Source organism: Rhincodon typus, chromosome 8 (genome assembly GCF_021869965.1).
Source record: "Rhincodon typus isolate 14 chromosome 8, sRhiTyp1.1, whole genome shotgun sequence".
NCBI lineage: Eukaryota > Metazoa > Chordata > Chondrichthyes > Orectolobiformes > Rhincodontidae > Rhincodon > Rhincodon typus.
The window spans coordinates 31,178,563-31,198,921 of record NC_063339.1 but is presented as its reverse complement, the minus strand read 5'-3'; the positions used below and the strand labels follow the sequence as shown (position 1 = coordinate 31,198,921).

At 38.5% G+C, this 20,359-nt stretch overlaps 1 protein-coding gene across 1 annotated transcript in view; it reads left to right on the top strand.

Annotated features, from left to right (window-relative positions):
* mdga2a (MAM domain containing glycosylphosphatidylinositol anchor 2a) overlaps positions 1 to 20,359 on the top strand; it is a 570,544-nt gene that overhangs the window by 70,210 nt on the left and 479,975 nt on the right. The window contains exon 5 of the mRNA XM_048600082.1: positions 5,921 to 6,053. Coding sequence (XP_048456039.1) covers positions 5,921 to 6,053 — 133 coding nt within the window. The remainder of the gene's footprint in view (positions 1 to 5,920; positions 6,054 to 20,359) is intronic.

Sequence of the window (20,359 nt, the reverse complement as noted above, 5' to 3'; positions counted from 1 at the left end):
CTGCATGGAGCTGCAGATGGACTCACTATGGAGCATCCACGATGTCAAGAACATTGTGCATAACATGTTTAGCAAGCTGGTCACACCACTATTAAAAGCAGAAAAATGTTGGGTGACCACCAGGAAGATAAGCAAGCGTGCACAGGCAGTAGATGAGTCTCCTGTGGCCATCCTGTCTCAAACAGATATACCATGTTGGATACTGTTGGGGAAAGGGGTGTCAGCCAAGTTTGTGGCATCATGGTTGGCTCTGCTGCACAGCAGGGGAGGGAAAAAACTGGAGAGCTTTAGTGGTTGAGGACGTGATTGTAAGGGGAGCTGATAGGCAGTTGTGTGGATTTCCCAAATGGGGTATGTTGCCTCCCTGATGTCAGCATCAGGGACGTCTTAGGGCAGCTGCAGGGCATTCTGGAGGGGGAGGGTGAACAGCCAACAGCCTTGGCACATGTCAGTACCAACAATATGGATTAAAAAAAGAAATTAGATCGTGCAAGAGAAAGTTGGAGAAATAGGTAATAGATTAAAGAGGAAGAGTACAAAGATTGTAATCTCGGATTACTTCTAGAGTCAGATGCCTCTGAGTATGAGAATAAGAAGAAAGATCACCTGAACTCATGGCTAAAAGTGATGGTGTAGGAGGGAGACCCTTAGATTTTTGGAAGAGTTTCTAGGGTCAGTAAGACTTGTACAAGGTGGACCAGAATGGGTCCAATATCCTTTCTGGGAGGTTTGCCCAAGCTGTTAGGGAGGATTTTAAACTAATTTGACACACAGAAGATGTAAGGTTAGAAGCAATATCCAATCAGATATTTCAGGAATACTAGGATAGTTCAGTAGACAGAGATGATATGTCCATGATAAGGCACACGAGAGAATGGGAAAGCTAAATTGTTAATATTTTAATGCAAAGAGCTTGATTGGTAAGGCAGACGAACTTAGAACATTGATCAGCATGTGAGAATATGACATTGTTGCATTCACTCAGACGTAGTTTAAGGAAGAGAAGTTTCAGGCATGTTAGGGGGTGGGTGTAAGAGAGGTGGAGGCATGGCATTATTGATAAAGGAAATCTTCACTGCAGAAAGAGGAAGAATGTCTTAAAAGGCTTTTCAAATCAGGCCATCTCAGTAGAGCTTAGAAATGAAAAAAGAGTAATCAAATTGTTGGGATTATGCTAAAGGTCTCCTAATGGTCAGAGGGAGAGTGAGAAGCAGATATGTAGACAAGTCACAGAAAGGTGTGAGAGGAATACAGTTATAGTAGTAGGGGATTTCAACTTTGCTAATATTAACTGGGATCACCTTCGTACGAAAGGACTGGCCGAGGTGGAATTTTTAAAGTGTATCCAGGAGAGCTTCTTCTGTCACTACGTAGTTTGTCATAGAGATGGGGCAGTGCTACACCTAATCATAGGGAATGAATCTGGTCAAGTTCAGGTTTGCTTCCACTCTCGGCCGTCTGTCTGCGTGGAGTTTGCACATTCTCCCCATGTCTGCATGAGTTTCCTCCAGGTGCTCTGGTTTCTTCCCACAATCCAAAGATGTGCAGGTTAGGTAGGTTGGCCGTGCTAAATTGCCCGTAGTGTTCAGGGATGTTTAGATTATATGTGTTAGCCATGGGAAATGCAGAGTTACAGGGAAAGGGTAGGGGGGATGGGTCTGGGTGGGATGTTGTTCGGAGGGTTGGTGTGGACTTGTTGGGCTGAAAGGACCTGTTTCCACACTGTAGGGATTCTAAAAGAAAAAGTAGTTGAAGTATCAAAGGCTGAGCATGGGGTTAGTGACCATAACTCTATCAGTTTCAAAGTCCTTAAGGATAGTGCAGAAGTTAAGCGTATAAATTGGAGAAGGTCAATTTTAATGTCATTAGACAGGATCTGGCGAATATAGACTTGGAACAGTTACTTTCAGGTAAGTCTTAATTTGGAGATGGGACTCTTCTAAAAGAAGCATATTGAGAGTCAGGCCAGTGTGGATTGAAGAGTGAAGGGCAAGGGCAGAGGTCCGGGGAATCCTGGACAACAAGGAATATTGAGAGTTTGATGAAGAAGAAAGCATATGTCGTGTACAGACCATTAAAAACAGGGCTGGCATTCAGAAGTATAGAGTGTATGGAGGGTGCTTAAAAAAAAATTAGGACACGAGAAAGAGGCCATGAAATAACTTTGGGAGATAGGAATAAGAAAAACCACAAGCCATTTTGTACGTATGTTAAGAGTAAAAGATTACCAGGGAAAAAGTGGGGCTTATTAGAGACCAAAGGAGCAATCTGTGTTTGGAGCCAATGGACATGGGTCAATTCTTAAATGAACACTTCTTATCTGTATTGACAGAAGAGAAAGACATTGTAGCTGGAGACTTCAGTTGAGACAGTGAATTTCTAGAACATGTTTAACATTAATAAGGAGGAGGTATTAAATGTTTTAGCTGGCATAAAGGTGCATAAATCCCCAGGGCCTGAAGAGATTTAATCACAGGTTGCTTTGGGAGGCAAGGGAGGAGATTGCTGGGGCCCTGGCAGAGATATTTAATGCTTCACCGGCCACAGGTAAAGTGCCAGATAATTGGAGGATAGTTAATGCGGTTCTTGTATTCAAGAAGGGCAGTAGGGATACTCTAGGTAATTAGAGAGCAGTTAGTCTGATGTCTGGGAGGAAAATCATTGGAAAAAATTTTGAGAGAAGGGATTAATAAACAATTGGAAAGGCAAGGATTGATCAAGAATAGTCACCACAGATTTATTGGAAGGAGATAGCATTATAGAGTCATACAGCATGGTAACAGACCCTTCTGTCCAACCATTCCACGCTACCACATTCCCAAACTAAACAAATCCCATCTGCCTGCGCTTGGCTCATATCCCTCCAAATATTTCTTATTCATTACTTATTCAAATGTCTTTTAAATGCTGTAACTGTACCCACATCTACCAATTCCTCTAGAAGTTCATTCCACACATGAACCATTCTCTATGTAAAAAAGTTGCCCCTTCTGCCTTTTTTATACCTTTCTCCCTTCACCTTAAAAATATGCCTCCTCGTCTTGAAATTCCCCACCCTAAGGAGAAGACACCTGTCATTCACCTTATCTATAGTTCCCAGGCTTCACCTTACAGCCTTTCTTAAATAAAGGCACAACATTAGCCAACCTCCAGTCCTCCGGCACCTCACCTGTAACTGTTGATGATACAAACATCTCTGCTGAGGGTCACACAAGTTCTTCCCTAACTTGCTAACTGAAGAAAAGTGTTTTCATACAGAGGGTGGTAGAAATATAGAATGTGCTACCTGAGAGGGTGGTAGAGGCAGGTACTCTTGCAACATTCAAGAAGCAGCTGGACAAGCACTCAAGAGGCCGGGATATATTAGGCTATGGGCCAAGTGCAGGTAAAAGGAATTCATGAGGTTTGGTGTTTGTTGGTTGATATAGACATGAGGCATACTCCATTCGCCTGGTCATTACCTACTCATTTAAGCTCCATGTTTGTGTCCCTGTTGTAGGCTCCTTATGTCCTCTTCAAATCTTACTTTCCAGCTTATCATTTTGTCATCAGCAAATGTGGCAATCATACCTAGTTCCCTTCAGTGAAATCATTTATATAAGTTTTAAAAAGTTGGGGCTCAAGCACTGATCCCTGAGGCACCATTCTTTACATCTTGTCAACCAGAAAATGACTTTTTTGTCCATAGTCTGTTTTCTGTTTGCTAGCCAATCTTCCATCCATACCAATATGTTACACTTTTACTGTGAACTTTTATTTTTCACAATAACCTTTAATGAAGCACTTCATGAAATGTTTTCTGGCAACCTAAGTACAGTACATCCACCAATTGTCCTTTATCAATGTGTTAGTTATTCAAAGAATTCCAATAAATTGGGTAAACATGACTTCCCTTTCACAAAACTATATTGAGTCTGCCTGATTACCTTGAATTTTTCTAAGCGTCCTATTACAACATCTTTCATTAAAGTTTTTAACATGTTCTCCGTAATGGACTTTAAGTTAACTGGCCTGTAATTTCCAGACTTCCGTATTCCTTGCATTGTGAATAAAGGAGTTACATTCACTATTTTCCAACCTGGAACCTTCCCTGAATTTAAGGAATTTTGGAATATCCAGAGAGTAATATCTGGAAATGAATGTACTGATCATGCATCAGCTAACTCAGTAATCACTCATTTTAAGATATTGAAAATGCAGTTCCTCTCATACTAAGAAGGATTAGCATTGCAGCATCACAATCGGCTGGAGGCTAAAACTAGCCTGTCTCATGATGGTCTAATCCCAGCTCACATTCCCTATTAGTAGGTGAAAAATCCAATGCTTGCTGAGTTTTGCTTTACAATGATAGAAGATCTGACATTGAAGGATCCAAAGTTGACACTACTATGAATGCTTGGTTGCTACAAGCCAGTTATCCCGGAGGTAACTTCTCTGATATCACCTGCTTAAACCCAAAAGATCAGAAGGATCTTGAGGCTTAAATCTTCTATGTCACTAAAGACTGAAAGCATGATCCTGAATTTCGATTTGATTGTGATAATTATCTGGCACATACATTGCTGTTCAAAACAGGCAGCAACTGCAAATCTACACACTTGAATCTATGTATCTGCTTACAATTGTTATTTCAATTTAATTTTAATTCAAACCAGGATTTGCTGCTTAGTATACCTCCCATTGTTAACCAATTTCAGTTTGAGATCATTAAAGAAGTTTTGTTAATGTACTTTTGCCAATCCACTATAATGACTTGTATATTCTAGCACAAAATGTGTAAGTACTGATTCAAAAACATACACACACAGAAAAATAATGGTACTTAAATTCTTGAAAAGATATTTACATACTGTACTTGAGAACTGAACACTGACATGCAAAAATAATTTGAAGTCTACGAATTGATCATAAAGTAGTAAAATACTTAGTTGAATGTGCTATGTTCTAATGCTAGTATATTCAACTTTTAATACCCAGAAGTGGTCAGATATCTACTCTAGGTTAAGTGTTCCCTTTTCATCATGGGATAAAAGTTCAAAAAAGAAGAAAAACTGTTATTTCACCACCTGCCTTTTAAGATCATGTTGAAATTTAAATAGACATTTGAATGTAGGGAAATTTATAGTTCAGTAAAAGAAAAGAAAATGAGACATGAATACTAGCTGGTCATCGAATACAGCTGTTATAATCAAAGCAACATTAAAATGATATGAATAAATTGAGGATTAATTGCATGGTTAAAATATGAGACTGAAGATGAAATGTATTAGGGTCTCATGCTGTCCTAAATTTGACAAGAGCTTTCATTTGTATTTCACTGTCAGATTATTTGGTTCAATCATTTGATTTTAGAAGATAACTTAGAAGGTAGAATCCTCTTGTTCAGGCTAACATCAGCAATTGAAGCACAGTAATTACTAAGATGGTTGAAGTGTAAATCTGTTTCCCTCAAAAAGAAAAATATGACTCTGGATCATATCAGTTATTAAAAATGTGTTCAGCCTGCTTTGCTTGTAATTTGCGTTAGTGACCTCAACTGAGGTCAAATTCAAGTTTAAGATCACCACAATTTCAACCGATGATCACATCTCCTTTGAAAACTGAAATCTAATCAGTTGAAGTGTAGGCTGCGCTTTCTTCCTCACTGTAAATATTTCACATTTTCTACCCTGTCAAGTTTGCTGTATAACTTAAAGCCAAGCCCAAGATATCAAACAGGTTCAGTTACAAGAATCTTGACTATTGTTACATCATTTCATGAAATAATATCACCTATTCAAAAGTTTGGGTCATTGAGTTTTAAGTTTTACTCACCATTGTATGTTGCTACCTTTTGGGGTACTTTTGCAATAAGTGGATTGTTCATTCAATATTACATTACAAAAAATATATTTTTACTCAATTACTGTTTTTTAAACAGGGTGAAATAAAGATCCTGAAATTGAAGAATCTACGTCCTCTGGATTATGCGAATTATAGTTGCATTGCATCAGTCAGAAATGTTTGTAATATCCCTGACAAGATGGTTTCATTCAAGCTCAGCAATGCTACTGGTAGGTAAAGTCTCACTTTAAATGCAGCCATGTAGAAAGATGATGCCTACTCAGGTACCGTGTTCCTCTTAATATTCAGCCTGCATCCACTGAGTCCTTTTTGATTTATGGTACTTTGGCAACAGCCCTGTAAGTTCACAATGTGCAGCACAACCCATGCACAATGTGGTGGGCTGCTGGAAAGAATCAATTATCCTCTATTCAAATGTTTGAGAGCAGAGATGCCCACTATCCATTTACACTGTGCTTTTCAGACTAGTTATTGAACTAATGCACCAGTTTTTGTATGTACCTGGCTGCACAAGGAAGGCAGTCTTACGTTAATGCAGCTTCAGTTACATATATTGAACTCTCTGTTTCTTCTGAGTCACTACACACAATCATCGTGATCTGCAGGTGAAGGTAGCAACAATAATTTTCAATTATGTTGCACCTCTAACTAATCAGAGTGTAATAAGACAAAATTTGACATTGAGCCAATTAAGAGAATACTATATTAGGGCAGGTGGCCTAGTGCTTGACTGAAGAGTTGCATTCTAAGGTGCAGGTCATTGGAGGACAGACAGATTGAGGTGCAGAGAGATTCAGGGAAAGCATTCCACATCTTGAGTTCTAGATGGCCAGGAGCATGAGCTCCAGTGAAGAAGAGATGAAAACTGTGTATGTAGAAGACTCACAAATAGAGAAGTGCAGAAATTTGTAAGTGTTGTAGGGCTGAAGGAGGTTGCTGAGATCAGGACAGGCAAAGCCTGGGAATTATTTGAAAACAAAAATGATACTTCTAAAAAAAAATCCTGTGGTTGTTGAATTAGATGTGGGTGTAGGTTAGCAAGCACAGCTCCTGTTACGGATAAGGCCTTGTCATGAATGCTGAATCGATCTACGACTGCAAATCTATTCACTTCAAAATCAGACTCATACCGGTAAGGGGACATTGGGCAGTTTCAGCACATGTCGTGATACTGCATATGTCTCAGGTTGAATGATAGACCTGATTCTACATCTGCCCCACTGATTTATATGCTTGGATGTCTCTTGGTAAAAGCATATTCTTATTGCAGTGATATCTGTTTGATTCAAAATATTTTGGCACATTTCAGAATATAGACTAGAGTGACAGTGTTCACAGCAACATATGATGCAATCATCATGAATTGGCATTAAATCATTTTACAGCTCTAACATGTGTCATTCATTTTAGCCTCCCACCTCAATGTGTATAATTGTATGGTGGCTTATAATTCTTCTGTGTATAATTGATGACCACCTTCTAGTCTTAATGTAAAGTATATGGCTTCTACCCTATACCACTCATTAAAAATGCACAATGTCAATGTATGTAATTAACTTTCATCCCACAGCTCTAATATGGGTTATTGATTATTACCTTACAACTGAACTTATACCATTGGCCTGACAGCCTAACTATGTAATTTACTATGTTAGTGCAATGGATGTGTCTGAAGCTTGGCTTATATTTTTTACTCAGGGCACCAGAATTTTATGAGCATTGTTTGTATTATTCAATACAAATCATCAAGTCACTTGGCTTTAAGGAACAGGCTTTGCAGTTTAGAGCCCTGCATGGTTATTGCTGGACTGCAATAAATTTACACAGTGAAATTTACTTAAAATGGTCATCACTACAGTCTACACAGCTGCTCTTCACAGATAGATGGTTTCTAAATGTAGCTACGAGCCAAAGTCAATGCTGTATAGCCAAAATTATTGATAAATGGTCATTATAAATGATATGTTTGTGATTATACATGGTATTTGCGATCTTTGAGGTAATTTTCATCGTACGGCATGCTTTATAAGAAATAGACAACATTTCATAAATAGTTTACTACAATAGATTGGGAGTGTTGGTGAGTAATAGACACTACGATTTCAGAAAGTTAGCAACTTAAATACGTTTTAAATGTTTCTCTCGGATTACACTACAATATGCAGAATACTACAGGAACAATGGTAAAACATTTTCAATTGATTTATTGCATGTGATAAGGTTATTTTAGAAAGTTTACAATCATTGCAACATTTAATAATTTTTACAGGTGCCAAATGTTTTTTTCATGGTTTAACTTTCTATTAGACACCACTATAGGAGAAAAGTTAAAATACGTAAGAATAGGCTAAATGCCGGGGTGTTAAAATTACACTTCATGACACAGTTACGTAGAGACTTACCCCATTGTACATTTATTTCTATACTTGCTTAGCAGACACCATAACCCATTTTTGAAAAAAAGGACTAAAACCTCTACTGAAATATTAGTAAATAGGGCTTTCAATAACAATTGATTGTTTATATATGGTGTCCTAGCTCATCATTTCAGGATCATGACTTTGAATGATGACTTCTTAGTATCAGTTACTTCGGACAGTAATGTGGTGGGGTTTATTTTTGCATTGTAGTTGAACTTATGCTCATAGTAAAAGTGATGTTGAGTGTCTGAGCACAAAATTGGCCAAAGCAGAGCCAAATTTTCAAGGAACATTTTCTTTCCACCTCATTCAACAAGCCCTTTCCAAATTGGGAGCAGATGTTTCAAATTCCATTGAACTTTTAGACATTCTAGCTAAGAAGACTCCAGGCAAAGGACATACTTAATGATTCCTTGCTTGCAAGTGATTGTTGTCGTCTCAGAGCTGGAAATGCAATGTAACATGGTTTTGCCCTCCTATAAATCCAACTTTAGCCTCACGATCACCATGAAGAATACTGAAGTAATTTACCAGCCTGCTCTATTAAAGCTGTATATGGATCTCAAAGCCTCTGGCAAGATGCTGTCAGCTTATATCGTCACTTATCTTGGCTGTCTCTAGCTGTCCAAACTGATGATGAGAAACATACAAGAACTGGCAAAGCAACTGTATCCTTCTTAAACTTCACCCAGCAGTAGGAAATGAAGATGAGTAAGTCTGCAGAGGAACACTCCTACCCACTCTGCTCTCTGCATGTGAGGCTTAGATTGTGTACTAATGTCAGGCTAAGAAGCTTGACACCTTTTACTTGAACTACTTTTCAAAGTTTCTGAAGGTGAGACAGCAGGACAAAATGCAAAAAACTGAGGTGCTCACTCAAACTGGCATGCCAAGTACGTGCCATATTATTACAATCACAACTGGGGTGGGATGGTCATGTAATAAAATCTGTGTACCTGCACCACATGGACTGCAGCAGTTCAAGATGATATTTCACCACCAGCTTCTCAACAGGTGGGCAATAATTGCTGAGTAATGGGAACGTTCAGGATCACTGCATCTGGTACAACCAAATTGAATGTGCCTCCTTCGAAAGTAAGCAGATCACAAGTACAGAGAAAATGCAGGACAGAGGCAATCCAGGACCAGAAGCTTGACCAAAGCACACCTGCAGATGTGACAAAATTGCATCTTAATCATCTGCTTATACTGATGTGTGACAGGATGGTTATTCATTCTGGGTACAAATTAGCCTTAGCGGTCACTTGTAAACCTACCAGAACTCTACCAAACACAAACAAAATCAGAAATTTCTAGAAAAGCTCAGCAGGTCTGACAACATCTGTGAAGAGAAATCAGAGTTAACGTTTCGTGTCCAGTGACCCTTCCTCAGAACTCCGCCAAATACTATTGATGGCAAACACAGAGCTTCATCTTGAATGACAAATAAGAAATAACTTCCATGCCAAAATAATTTTCTATAAATCATTGGGTTGAGGGAAGGTCATTGTGTGAGTGCAATCCATGAAGCAAACAAAAACACCCCAAAGCATAATATAAAGCAGAGATATGTGTAAGCAGCACTTGTAACTGCAAATTCTATGAGTAACAAAACAAAGACCACATTCTGTTGGCTGAAACACAAGCTAGAATTATAGATATCAGTGCATTGTAATAATGAAACGTTGAGTCACTAGATGCGTGATAATAAGGCAATAAATGGACACTGATTGGCACCATTGTAGGAAGGTGCTTTAAACTGTAATCACTTATTTGTAATAGTTATGCACTTTTCTTTTTGGCCACTAACCCAAAAAAAATTCTGATGAAAAATCAGAATTCATTTTTAAAAGTTATATTGATGTTGTCAGATATTTCCATAGCACTTCAAATGGTTCTACTTTAACAATTGTTACTCCTTAAGCCAAATGGTAATTGGTGTGGGCAGGAATTACTTCACTGCATATTTTCAGCCTCTCTACCATCATGTATCACTCAGACAGTATCCGTGGAGATGAGGGGAATGAATAACCACCCTGTCATACATCAGTATAAGCAGATGGTTAAGGTGCAAATTTGTCACATCTTCAGAAGCATGCGAGCATAGGAATGTGCAAAGCCCAACGGCATTTTACTTATTTGCGTGTTTAGTGTTGGTTCAGCAGTGAGTTGGTACATACAATTCTTGAGGGAGCACTGTGTTTTAGGATCTATTTTGTGTTTTTCTGGATGAGTTTATTATTTGCAAATCCCTGACTTATGTGCTTTTTGGTCAGTGATGACTGTTATTTTGAAAGCTGAAGAGACATTTAGTTCTCAAACTGCTGCCAAACCTTTAAACTGCTAATTTTGTCGTGGCCTTTATACTGAACAGACTGGAATGATTCAATATGCACTGCACGAGGGGCAACCTTGCATTCTATTAGAATACAACCTTCTGAGAGTCACATGGCAGTTCAGTCCTTTAGTGATATTGGCATAGGGAGCATAAGTACCATTCCTTGAATTATGTTACCAAAGCTGGCGGGAAATAAAATCAGTAAAGGTTGGAAGTACACAGTGAGCCATTTAACATCTATGGAGAAATAACAGCAGGTCAATGTTTCATATGCTAGCTGCCAGTTCACAACCTCTCATTAGAAGCATGAAAAACATGTTTATTATAATTGTGAACAAAACCCTTAAACAGCACTTACTGAATCAGCTTAATAACTGAAACTTAGCAAAATTTCATAGATGATCATGTGCTTTTAAATCTTTGTCGTTATGTTGTATTGTGCCCCTGTCTCAAACTCACTTATAGATAATAGAAGTGCATGTTATTGCATTCATTATTTATGCAAAAATGGGAATCACTTTGGAATCAAAATGCATATCTTTGGAATGAAATATCTCGTCTAAATATTGCAGCATGTTCACCTCAACAATCTCCACACAATGACCTAATGTATCATGCAAGAAACAACTGCACCTGTGGTGAATATTTAACATCACACAAGAGGTGGCGAGCAATATCTTGTTACGGTTTCTATCATGCCTTAATGCTTAATATTTTCTCGTCAGTTCCATAAAAAACAGCTTGCAAATGGAACATATTTTTGGAAGCAATGTGCCTCACATTGTCCACTCTTTCTCCTCTATACTTTATAATTTACAGGTCATGACTTCAGTTGAAGCTATTATTGGAGGTTTCATCACATGATCTATCACATTGTTTGGAGCTGTCTTTGGGAGATCAGTCTCTGATCTCTGGAGATGGCAGGCCAATCCTCCAAAAGGTTGGAAACACATTTTTTGTGGACAGGTTACACACTGGACTGAAACAAAATAGATTGATGTTGCTATTTTGTTGCATTATATGTAAGAGTTAGGTACTAATTAGTATGGGAATGTATGTCTGGCTGTGTTACATTTATTGTTACATTGCAGCTACATAACAAACCACAATGTATCAGACTACCAGACAGGAAATTGGCTCAATAAAGCTCTAGTATTATGATCAGTGTTTCCTACCAGTAACTGTATTTTTGAACAGAAAATATCTGAAATCCAGTTATTTCTTAAAAGAATGGAGCCATAAGATTTCATGGTTGCAGGCAAAATAATTGTTAGTGTACAAGCATCCTACAAAGCAAATATGAAGTACTTCCTTGGGTAATATACTTCATAGTCCAGAATCAACTTAATTTAAACACAATTTAACTTAATAGGCAAATTTTGGTTAATTTTGTACTACAGATAATAATTAAGTGGAAGATCCAGCTAAGACAGAGCTTACAAACTGGCCTGGAAGTTCACTCATCTTATTTGTCATCACCTACAGTCAAAAAGTTCTTCAAAACTTTTTCTTCTGTTGTCCTCACCTCAGTGCCCATTTCACTTGTCAGGACTCTAACCCTAACCTGTGCCCACCTCAAAGGCCCTTTAGATCTGTCTCCACCCAGAGCTCTCCCTTTGGTCTTTTGTCTGCAGCCGATCTCTTCATTGAGAACTGACAACATGACAATAGCTGCTTTAATTTATCTGCTCCCCTCACCCATCTGACCTGTCTCCCTCTGTATTTGCTGCATCCTATTCTCTCAGGGCTAACCCTGACTTTGCTATCAAACCGGTTTAGAAGGGTAGTGCTGGTGTCATTCAGTTTGCTGACCTTTACCTTATGCAGGCTGACAGCCAACTCTCAGACACTTCCTTCTCTCTACCCCACACATTTCCAAGACTGCCAGTGACCTCATCTCCCCTGGAGTTCTTCCTTGCACAGCTTCCCGTTTCAAAGGTCCCAGTCAAGCATAGCCCACTTCTGCCTTCTTTCTAAAATCCACAAACAGGACTATCTTGACAGACCCATCTGTTCAGCCTGTTCTCGTCCCACAGACTTCTTACTTCTTCCTGTTTTGACTACATTTTTGCTTCTCCTTCTCAATCTCTTTCCACTTACATTTGTGATTTATTTTGACACTTTACTTTGGGGTTTCACAATTTCCAGTTTTCTGGCCCTAGCCACCACCTCTTCACCATTGATGTGCAATTCCTCTACATATACATTCCCCATCAGAATGGTCTGGAGGCTCTCCACTTCTTCCTTGAAAAAAGACCTGCACAGTCTTTATCCACCACCACCCTCCTTCGCTTGCTGAGCTCACTCTCATTTTAAACAATTTTTACATTAACTCGTCTCATTTTCTGCAAATTAAAGTTATCGTCATGGCTACCCATATATGGCTACCCATACCCAGGTATGATTGTTGCTTTGTGAGGTATATGGAATATTCTTTGTTCCAGCGAATTGCAGACAGTTAGGACTGCAGATGCTGGAAGCTAGAGTCCATAAATGTGGAACTGGAAAAGCACAGCAGGTCAGACAGCATCCGAGGAGCTGGGAAGTCAATGTTTCAGGCCAAAACCCTTCATCAGGACTGTGTCCTTTCTTGACTTCACTGTTTCTATTTCTAGGAATAGGCTGTCTGCCAATATCAATTACAAGGCCACTGACCCACAGTTATCTTGACTATACATCCTCACAGTTTGATTTTTAAGGATTCCACTCCATTCTCCTAGTTTTTCCATCTCTGTCAGTTCTGATGATGCCAACTTCCACCAGGGTGCCTTCAACATGGTCTCCTTTTTCCTCAACGAAGAATTTCCCCACTGTGATTGATTGGGCCCTCAACTGTTTGATTCATCACCCACACTTATGCTCTCACTGTTTCCTCCTTTCCAATCAGTGATAGGTTTCCCCATGTCCAAACTTTCCATCCCACCAGTCTCTGCATTCAAAGGATCCTCCTCCACCACTTTACCATTCCTAGCAGGATACCACGACGAGACGCGTCCTCCCCTCCCCTCAAGTCTCATCATTCTACAGCTCAACATTAAGCTGTAGGAGCAACATCACATTTTCCCCTTAGGCTTTACAGCCTCTAGGTCTCAGTATTCCACAAAAAAAACTTCACAGTGTGATCTCTGTCCTCCATATTTCTTCTCTTGTCATTTCTGCTCTCAGCACAGCAGACAGATTTTCTCCTTTTCAGACCTTCATTTACACCCATTTCAAATCTCTATATTTTCATTACCAATGTCAGCACTCCCCCTTTTCCTCTGGACACCCCACAACCTGTTCCATTTGCTGTTACTCCTTTGCAAACAACATAAAAGCCATCATATCGAGGCCGTTTGAGTTATGAAGAAGAGACGTTTCGAATTTGAAATATTAACTCTGTTTTTGTTCGCAGACCAACATGCTCTGTAGCTTATCCATAAATCTTTTTGTCTGTGAATTCGTGCGACTGTCCACAGCTTTGTACATCTTTCCTTTTGCTTGGTGTACATTATTTTGTTGATGTTTCACTGTATCAATCCTAGTGCTTTTCTCTTGTCCTAACTGAAGCCATTTGGCTTGCCAGTGTCTTTGCCCATCTAATTGTGGCTTCTTGAGTTACAGCCTGAAATATTGTGAGCTTGTCTTTTCCAATCAAATTGTTTTGTACTTCAGGGTACGCAAGGCCTAAATAAACTGATCCATCTGTTTCCCTGAAATTACATTTTCAGGCTGCATCTTTCAATTTCATGTTATGTGTTCATGATATATATTATTACTTGGAAATTTGGGTTCTAAGGTGGAAAATTGATGTGTTCATTTGAGTTTGATTTGTATTTCTATATTGTTAAGAAGGGAAGAACATATATTTAAGTTTCATTTTTGAGTTCTTAGAGTGGTGTTGTCTGGAAGTTTGCTTGCACACATTTAGATGAGGACTTTAAATACCGTTGAGGTGAATAATTCAATGCATTAGAAACATGGGTAGAGGAGAGAAAAATAACCACCCCATTGCTTAGCAACAAGATATCCAATGACACAGGTAAACAGGTCAATAAACAAATTATTTTGGAAAGGCAATGTGTAGGTTTTCAGTTGGAGAGAAGCAGATCATTCAGAAAGTAAAGGCCTGCATCAGCAGTTGTGCAGTTTTCCAGTTTCCAAAGCAGTTTAGGCTGAAAAACAGTCTTGAGTGGCTAAAGAGCCACAACAAGAAAAGTTCTCGGAAACAGAAGATATGGAAGAAGAGTTTCAGGATCCTATGTTAAGATATAAATGAGTTGTGTTAGCAATTTATTAATGGGTCCAAGGAAGATGTATTCACAAAAAGGAGCATCAAATGAATGCAGAATGTTTCCAAAAAAGAAATTGATTACAGTCATACTGACAGAAGAAGGGTCTTTAGAATGCAGACAAGATGTCCTTCACTGAGGTTTGAGAGTTTGTAGGTGGTTATTGTGAGTTAAAGGGTTGAATCTATCTATCTGATATTTGTAATAAGATTTTTTGACATAGTTCTTTTATAGAATAATGAAGTTTGTGTTTTTGTTTTCTTTTGTGTGACAAACTTCTATGTTCTTTTGTTTAATGTACATTGGGAATCCTACTGGAAATATGATCAGTGACTGATCAGCAAGTAAACAGAAAGCAAAAGTTACACTTATGGTCTAAAAATAAACAGGTTTTACTCTGGAATCTGACTTGTCTAGTCTTACCATCAATTAGGATCATAACACTTATTAAGAAGTTCAACAGTTTTAACTGACTCCTGCCTCAGCTCTGAAACTCATGTCACTGAGTTGGATGATTTGACTTTGGCATCAGAAGGTGAGCTGAGTTTCTGAAAAACTCTGACCTGACTTTTATTCTCAAACCCGTTCATCTCACAGTATTACATAAATTCTTACCTTTTCTTTTCTGCCCACTAAAGGAGCTAGCTGACCATTTCCTCTTCACTAGATGCCTGTTGAAAAGATTCTACATGTACATTTTCACTTGAAATTCCTAAATGACTTTACAACATCAACCTCACAATTCATTATGAGCAGTAGCTATGCATTATTGCATGGCAAAATACTTTTAATTTGTACATTTCAATCAATTTTTCTCTTGCTATCAATGGCACTAATTTGAATTGATTTATTTCAATTAATTCAACATTAAAACCATTTAAAATGCTGTATTTGCTAGTCCCCATAGTTTTAAAAATATCATACTTCTGATTCTGGAATACTTGTGTGATGGAATCATAATTTCAAAACAATATTATGTGCGCCAACTCTCCAATGGGAATAATGAATGCCAAATTTACAAGATAGAGACACAAAACCCTACAAGCTAAGTGGTAGTATGATTAGTACATTGAGAAAAACAGCCAAAACAGATTCTTAAGGTTGTATCAGAGATAGTAGGAACTGCAGATGCTGGAGAATCTGAGATAACAAGGTGCAGAGCTGGATGAGCACAGCAGGCCAAGCAGCATCATAGGAGCAGGAAGGCTGATGTTTCGGGCCTAGACCCTTCATCAGAAAATTTTCACCACTTGTCACTACTTGTCATGCAGCCCTGACTTGGCATAAAAAAATTTTAAAAAGTGCAATTGGAATCTTGCACCCTGCTTCGATAGCAACTTCTATTTATAGAATGTTCAAAACAATGCAAAAGTACTTTATGGCTTTAGGCAAAGTTAGAACAGCAGGATAATTAGAGGATGCTACTGAAGATCAAAAAGTTATGTTTTACGGAAGCTTTTGAAGGTAGAAGCAGCAATGTTTGGGGAGGTTATTGGCAATGATAGAAATGACATTTTTTTTTAAATATACAAGTGCTGCAGTCATATACCTTCCCCCTAAACAAGTATGCATGCATGACACAGCCAATCACTTGAAGACTGATTAAAAGTTAAATGAACCAACATGCATGCAGCCAATATTGAGTGTCATCATGAAAGATACACGCATTAGATTTTGGGTGTGGAATTAATAGGATAACATTTTTAATGAGCCAGAAAAATCATGATGGACCAAATGGATGCCATACTTGATGTAAGGCTCTACCATAGCCATTTTGAGCTTAACCTTCTTTCTTCTTCTGTGGACCTTTGGACAACTGAACAACATCTCTAACCCTGAAAAAAATATAATTTATGTAATAATTTTGCACTAATAAAGAAATTAACTTTGCATTTTTTTATTTTGAAAATATTTTCCTGTCTTTCTCTTGCATATCTTTCCCTTATTCCCATGTGCATTAATCAATCTCGATTTCTCTTCAAATATGATTTACATGTTATTTATATATCCTGGTTTTTCCTTGCTTTTTTTTACTGATTGTGTCTCATTGAAGGTTCTTTAATTTGATTGGTTGAAAAGTCGCCTGTTTACTTGTCCTTTCCATAGACAACACAGAGATGTCCTTCACAGGACACTGAATTCAAATTGGCACAGGATTACTGGAAATCACTGCCAATAAACCTGCAAATAGTCTGTGGGCAGCTGTAAGCAAGGTGAATGGTGAAAACTGAACCTTCCTTGCTCACAGCAAAATCTGGGCCATTATAGACCACTGGTTTTCTATAATTCTTCGAGGAGCTCCAGTTGTTAAGTGGTTGCATGCTAGTTAAATGAGTAGGCCTTCAAACCTGAATTATCAGCTGACCTCCAGTAAAATTGCTATTACAGACTGAAAGTAAAGGATAATTCTGTTTAAATAATTCAATGTCATTATTATAACTAACGTGTTTCAAATGCTTCAAGATCATTACTATAATGAAGGAAATCTTAGCACCAGTTGGGTTTTTGTTACCATAATAAACATATTCCCTCTCACAGTCCTATCGTTACCTATTTTTCTTTTGTTACCCCTATTCATCCCCAAAATGATTACTGAGATGGGTCGGATGTTTGATTATCATCTTTGCTGCAGCAGCCAAAAGAAAGCTGACCACAATTTACAAGCAGAGGGCTAAGCTACTGTGTTGGCATTTACTTGTAATTATTGCCGCACACCTTGGCAGTGAAGCCCAACACAGGTGCCAAGCATCATCATACAAACAAGAGATCCGAACACTTTCAATGAGCGCATTAGAGGCTCACAGTGAAAGATGAGCTTTGTACTACAGGGTTACAAGGGTTTCTGGAAACAGCAAGTGATTCCAAGCAGTCTACAGACCACATTACTGTCAGCAATGCACTGTGTTTGATTTCCCTGTTATGAATGGCTTGCATCTATTATATTGATTTTTGTGGCCTTTCTAACTCCAGGCAGAGTCATTTTCTGAGGTTAAAAGCCCTCAGGATGCTAATGTATAGAACGCTTTGCTGCTAAGTGCCACCCAGCTGAATCGATGCAAATACCTTTTCATTAGCCTTAATAACTGAGTTTAGCACCAACCATAGCAGCTTGCTTATGCATCTGGAGTTGTAACATTAACAGGGGTGGCAGTCTGGTTAGAGTTTCAATACACAACGAAGACACAGCAAGGCAAATTATCTGAATTTTCATTAGATCATGTGTTTGGGAGGACGCTGTTGAGCACTGCTATGTTCACTGATTTTGGAAGATTGTATTTTTAGTATTGTGTGCATTTACATGAGAAATAGTGTGTTTAATTACCCAAGTCAGCTTTCGTACATGTTATTGATGTGGATACTCAAATTGCTGTAGAAATTTTCACGTTACATAATGCACATTCTCAACCTCTCAAAACAGGGAGTAATGTATCTTTGTGAAGCCTCCAACATACCTACTCACTGCCATTGTACACAGTGCTCTCACTCAGTAAGAGTTTCTCAAATTTTCAAAATCTTAACTCACAGACTCAAAGACTTTTACACCACAGGAGGCCATTTCGCCTATCATGTCTGTACCAGCTGACATAATCTGAATACACTAAACCCATTTTATAGATTTTGACTCAGACCTGAAGGCTTTCACAATACAAGTGAATAACTAAATACTACTTAAATGTTATGAGAGTTGCTGACTGCACTGCCCTTTCAGACAATGTGTTCCAGACTCTCAAAAAAAAAGTTTCTCTTCAACTCTCTTCTTAGACTTCTACCACTTACATTATTCTATGCCCCTTGGTTAGTAGCCCCCTCTATCGATGGAAGAAAATGCATTCCAATCCATCCTATACTCATAATCTTATCCATCTCTCTCAGGTCCTTTCTCAACCTTTGATTCTCCAAGGAAAACAAACTCAGCCTCTCCAAATTTTTATTATTGCTCAGACCTTCCAGCCCAGACAACATCTTTGTAAATCTTCCTCAGTGCCCTATCTGGTACAATCACATCCTTCATATCATGTGGTGACCAGAACCCCACACATTACTTCCAACATTTTACATAGTTTTAACATAACCTCGTTGCTCTTGTATTCTATGCCTCAGCTAATAAAGGCAAATATCTCGTATGCCTTCTTAAACACTTTATGTGCCTACTCTGCTACTTTCTGGGATCTATAGATATCTACACCAAGATTCCCCTGATGTTCACTACTTCTCAGGGTCCTAATATACATAGGCTTATCCCTTACCATACTCATCCTCCCGAGTGTATTACCTTGCAGTTTCCTGGGTTGAATTCTATTTGCCAACTGCTCTGACCACCTGACTAGTCTTTTGCAATGTACAGCTATTCTCCTCTCTATTTACCTCCCCGTCAATTTATGTAATCCGTAAATGTCTTGACCACCCCCACAGGAACAAGAAATAACACTGATGCTGCAAAAATATATGGCGAAGGTTGTTATGATAAACAGAGAAAGCTGAAGGCATGTTGGAATAAACAAAAACAGACAATACTTCTGACAGTCTTGCGGAGTCATCTCCAAGCTTTGTTTCCTCATTGTATTGCTGTGAAAATGAGTTGTATGGTGTAACATCTGGATTGATTCAACTTTATACTTGACTAATCAGCAGCTTGGAAAACAGGAATAGATAAAATCCGTGGTGCTACAATAAATAAAGGGAGATAAAAACAGAAGAATTTGCATCAGACAGATCCTTTCATGATCCCAGTGTGTTCCAAATTGCTTTACAGTCAATCATGTACAGTACATTTGAAGTGAATTCACTGCTACACAGTGATGGGATTGTAGCACTGGTTGTGCCTATTCCTGACAAAGATTTTAGTATTAATGAAAATTCATGTCACAATTTTATCTTGTTGGTCATGTAATAGTCTTTAAACTGCATATGGCGTCTGGGATATTTTTGTTGTTTCTAGGAACCAATTGCTCTCAATAAGTGGAGTATGATGTCTAGCCTATTGACTTTGCCTCCATGGCTGGTGAAAAGCAGCTACTGTAGTACAATGAATATGCTAAACTAGGATGAGTTACTGACACGTAATATCTTTCTATGAGCCTCTGTGCAGAAACATTATCGGTAGGAAAACAAGCTGCCGCTTCAGGCACAATGACCTTCATATGCCACATGCACCAGCCGGCTTGATTATTACCAATGGGAAAGATGAATAATGACATGCACTCCCTGCAGGTCCAGAACACTCCACTGAGAAATCAGGACTAAAAATAGACAGAGACCACCATGCTTCAAACCAGCGATTTCCAGGTGATTCCCACTGAATGAGCCCATTATTGTTCTTACTAAAATCAATCTTGAACATTGAGGAAATATTTACAAAGCGAGATAATTAGCTTTGCCACACAGGGTTTTAAAATGTCATTTGCAACACAGTTTGCCACTCCTGCACCGAAACACCCTTTTATACACCCCGCTTACAGAGAGTATCCGAGATAAACGATTAGTCT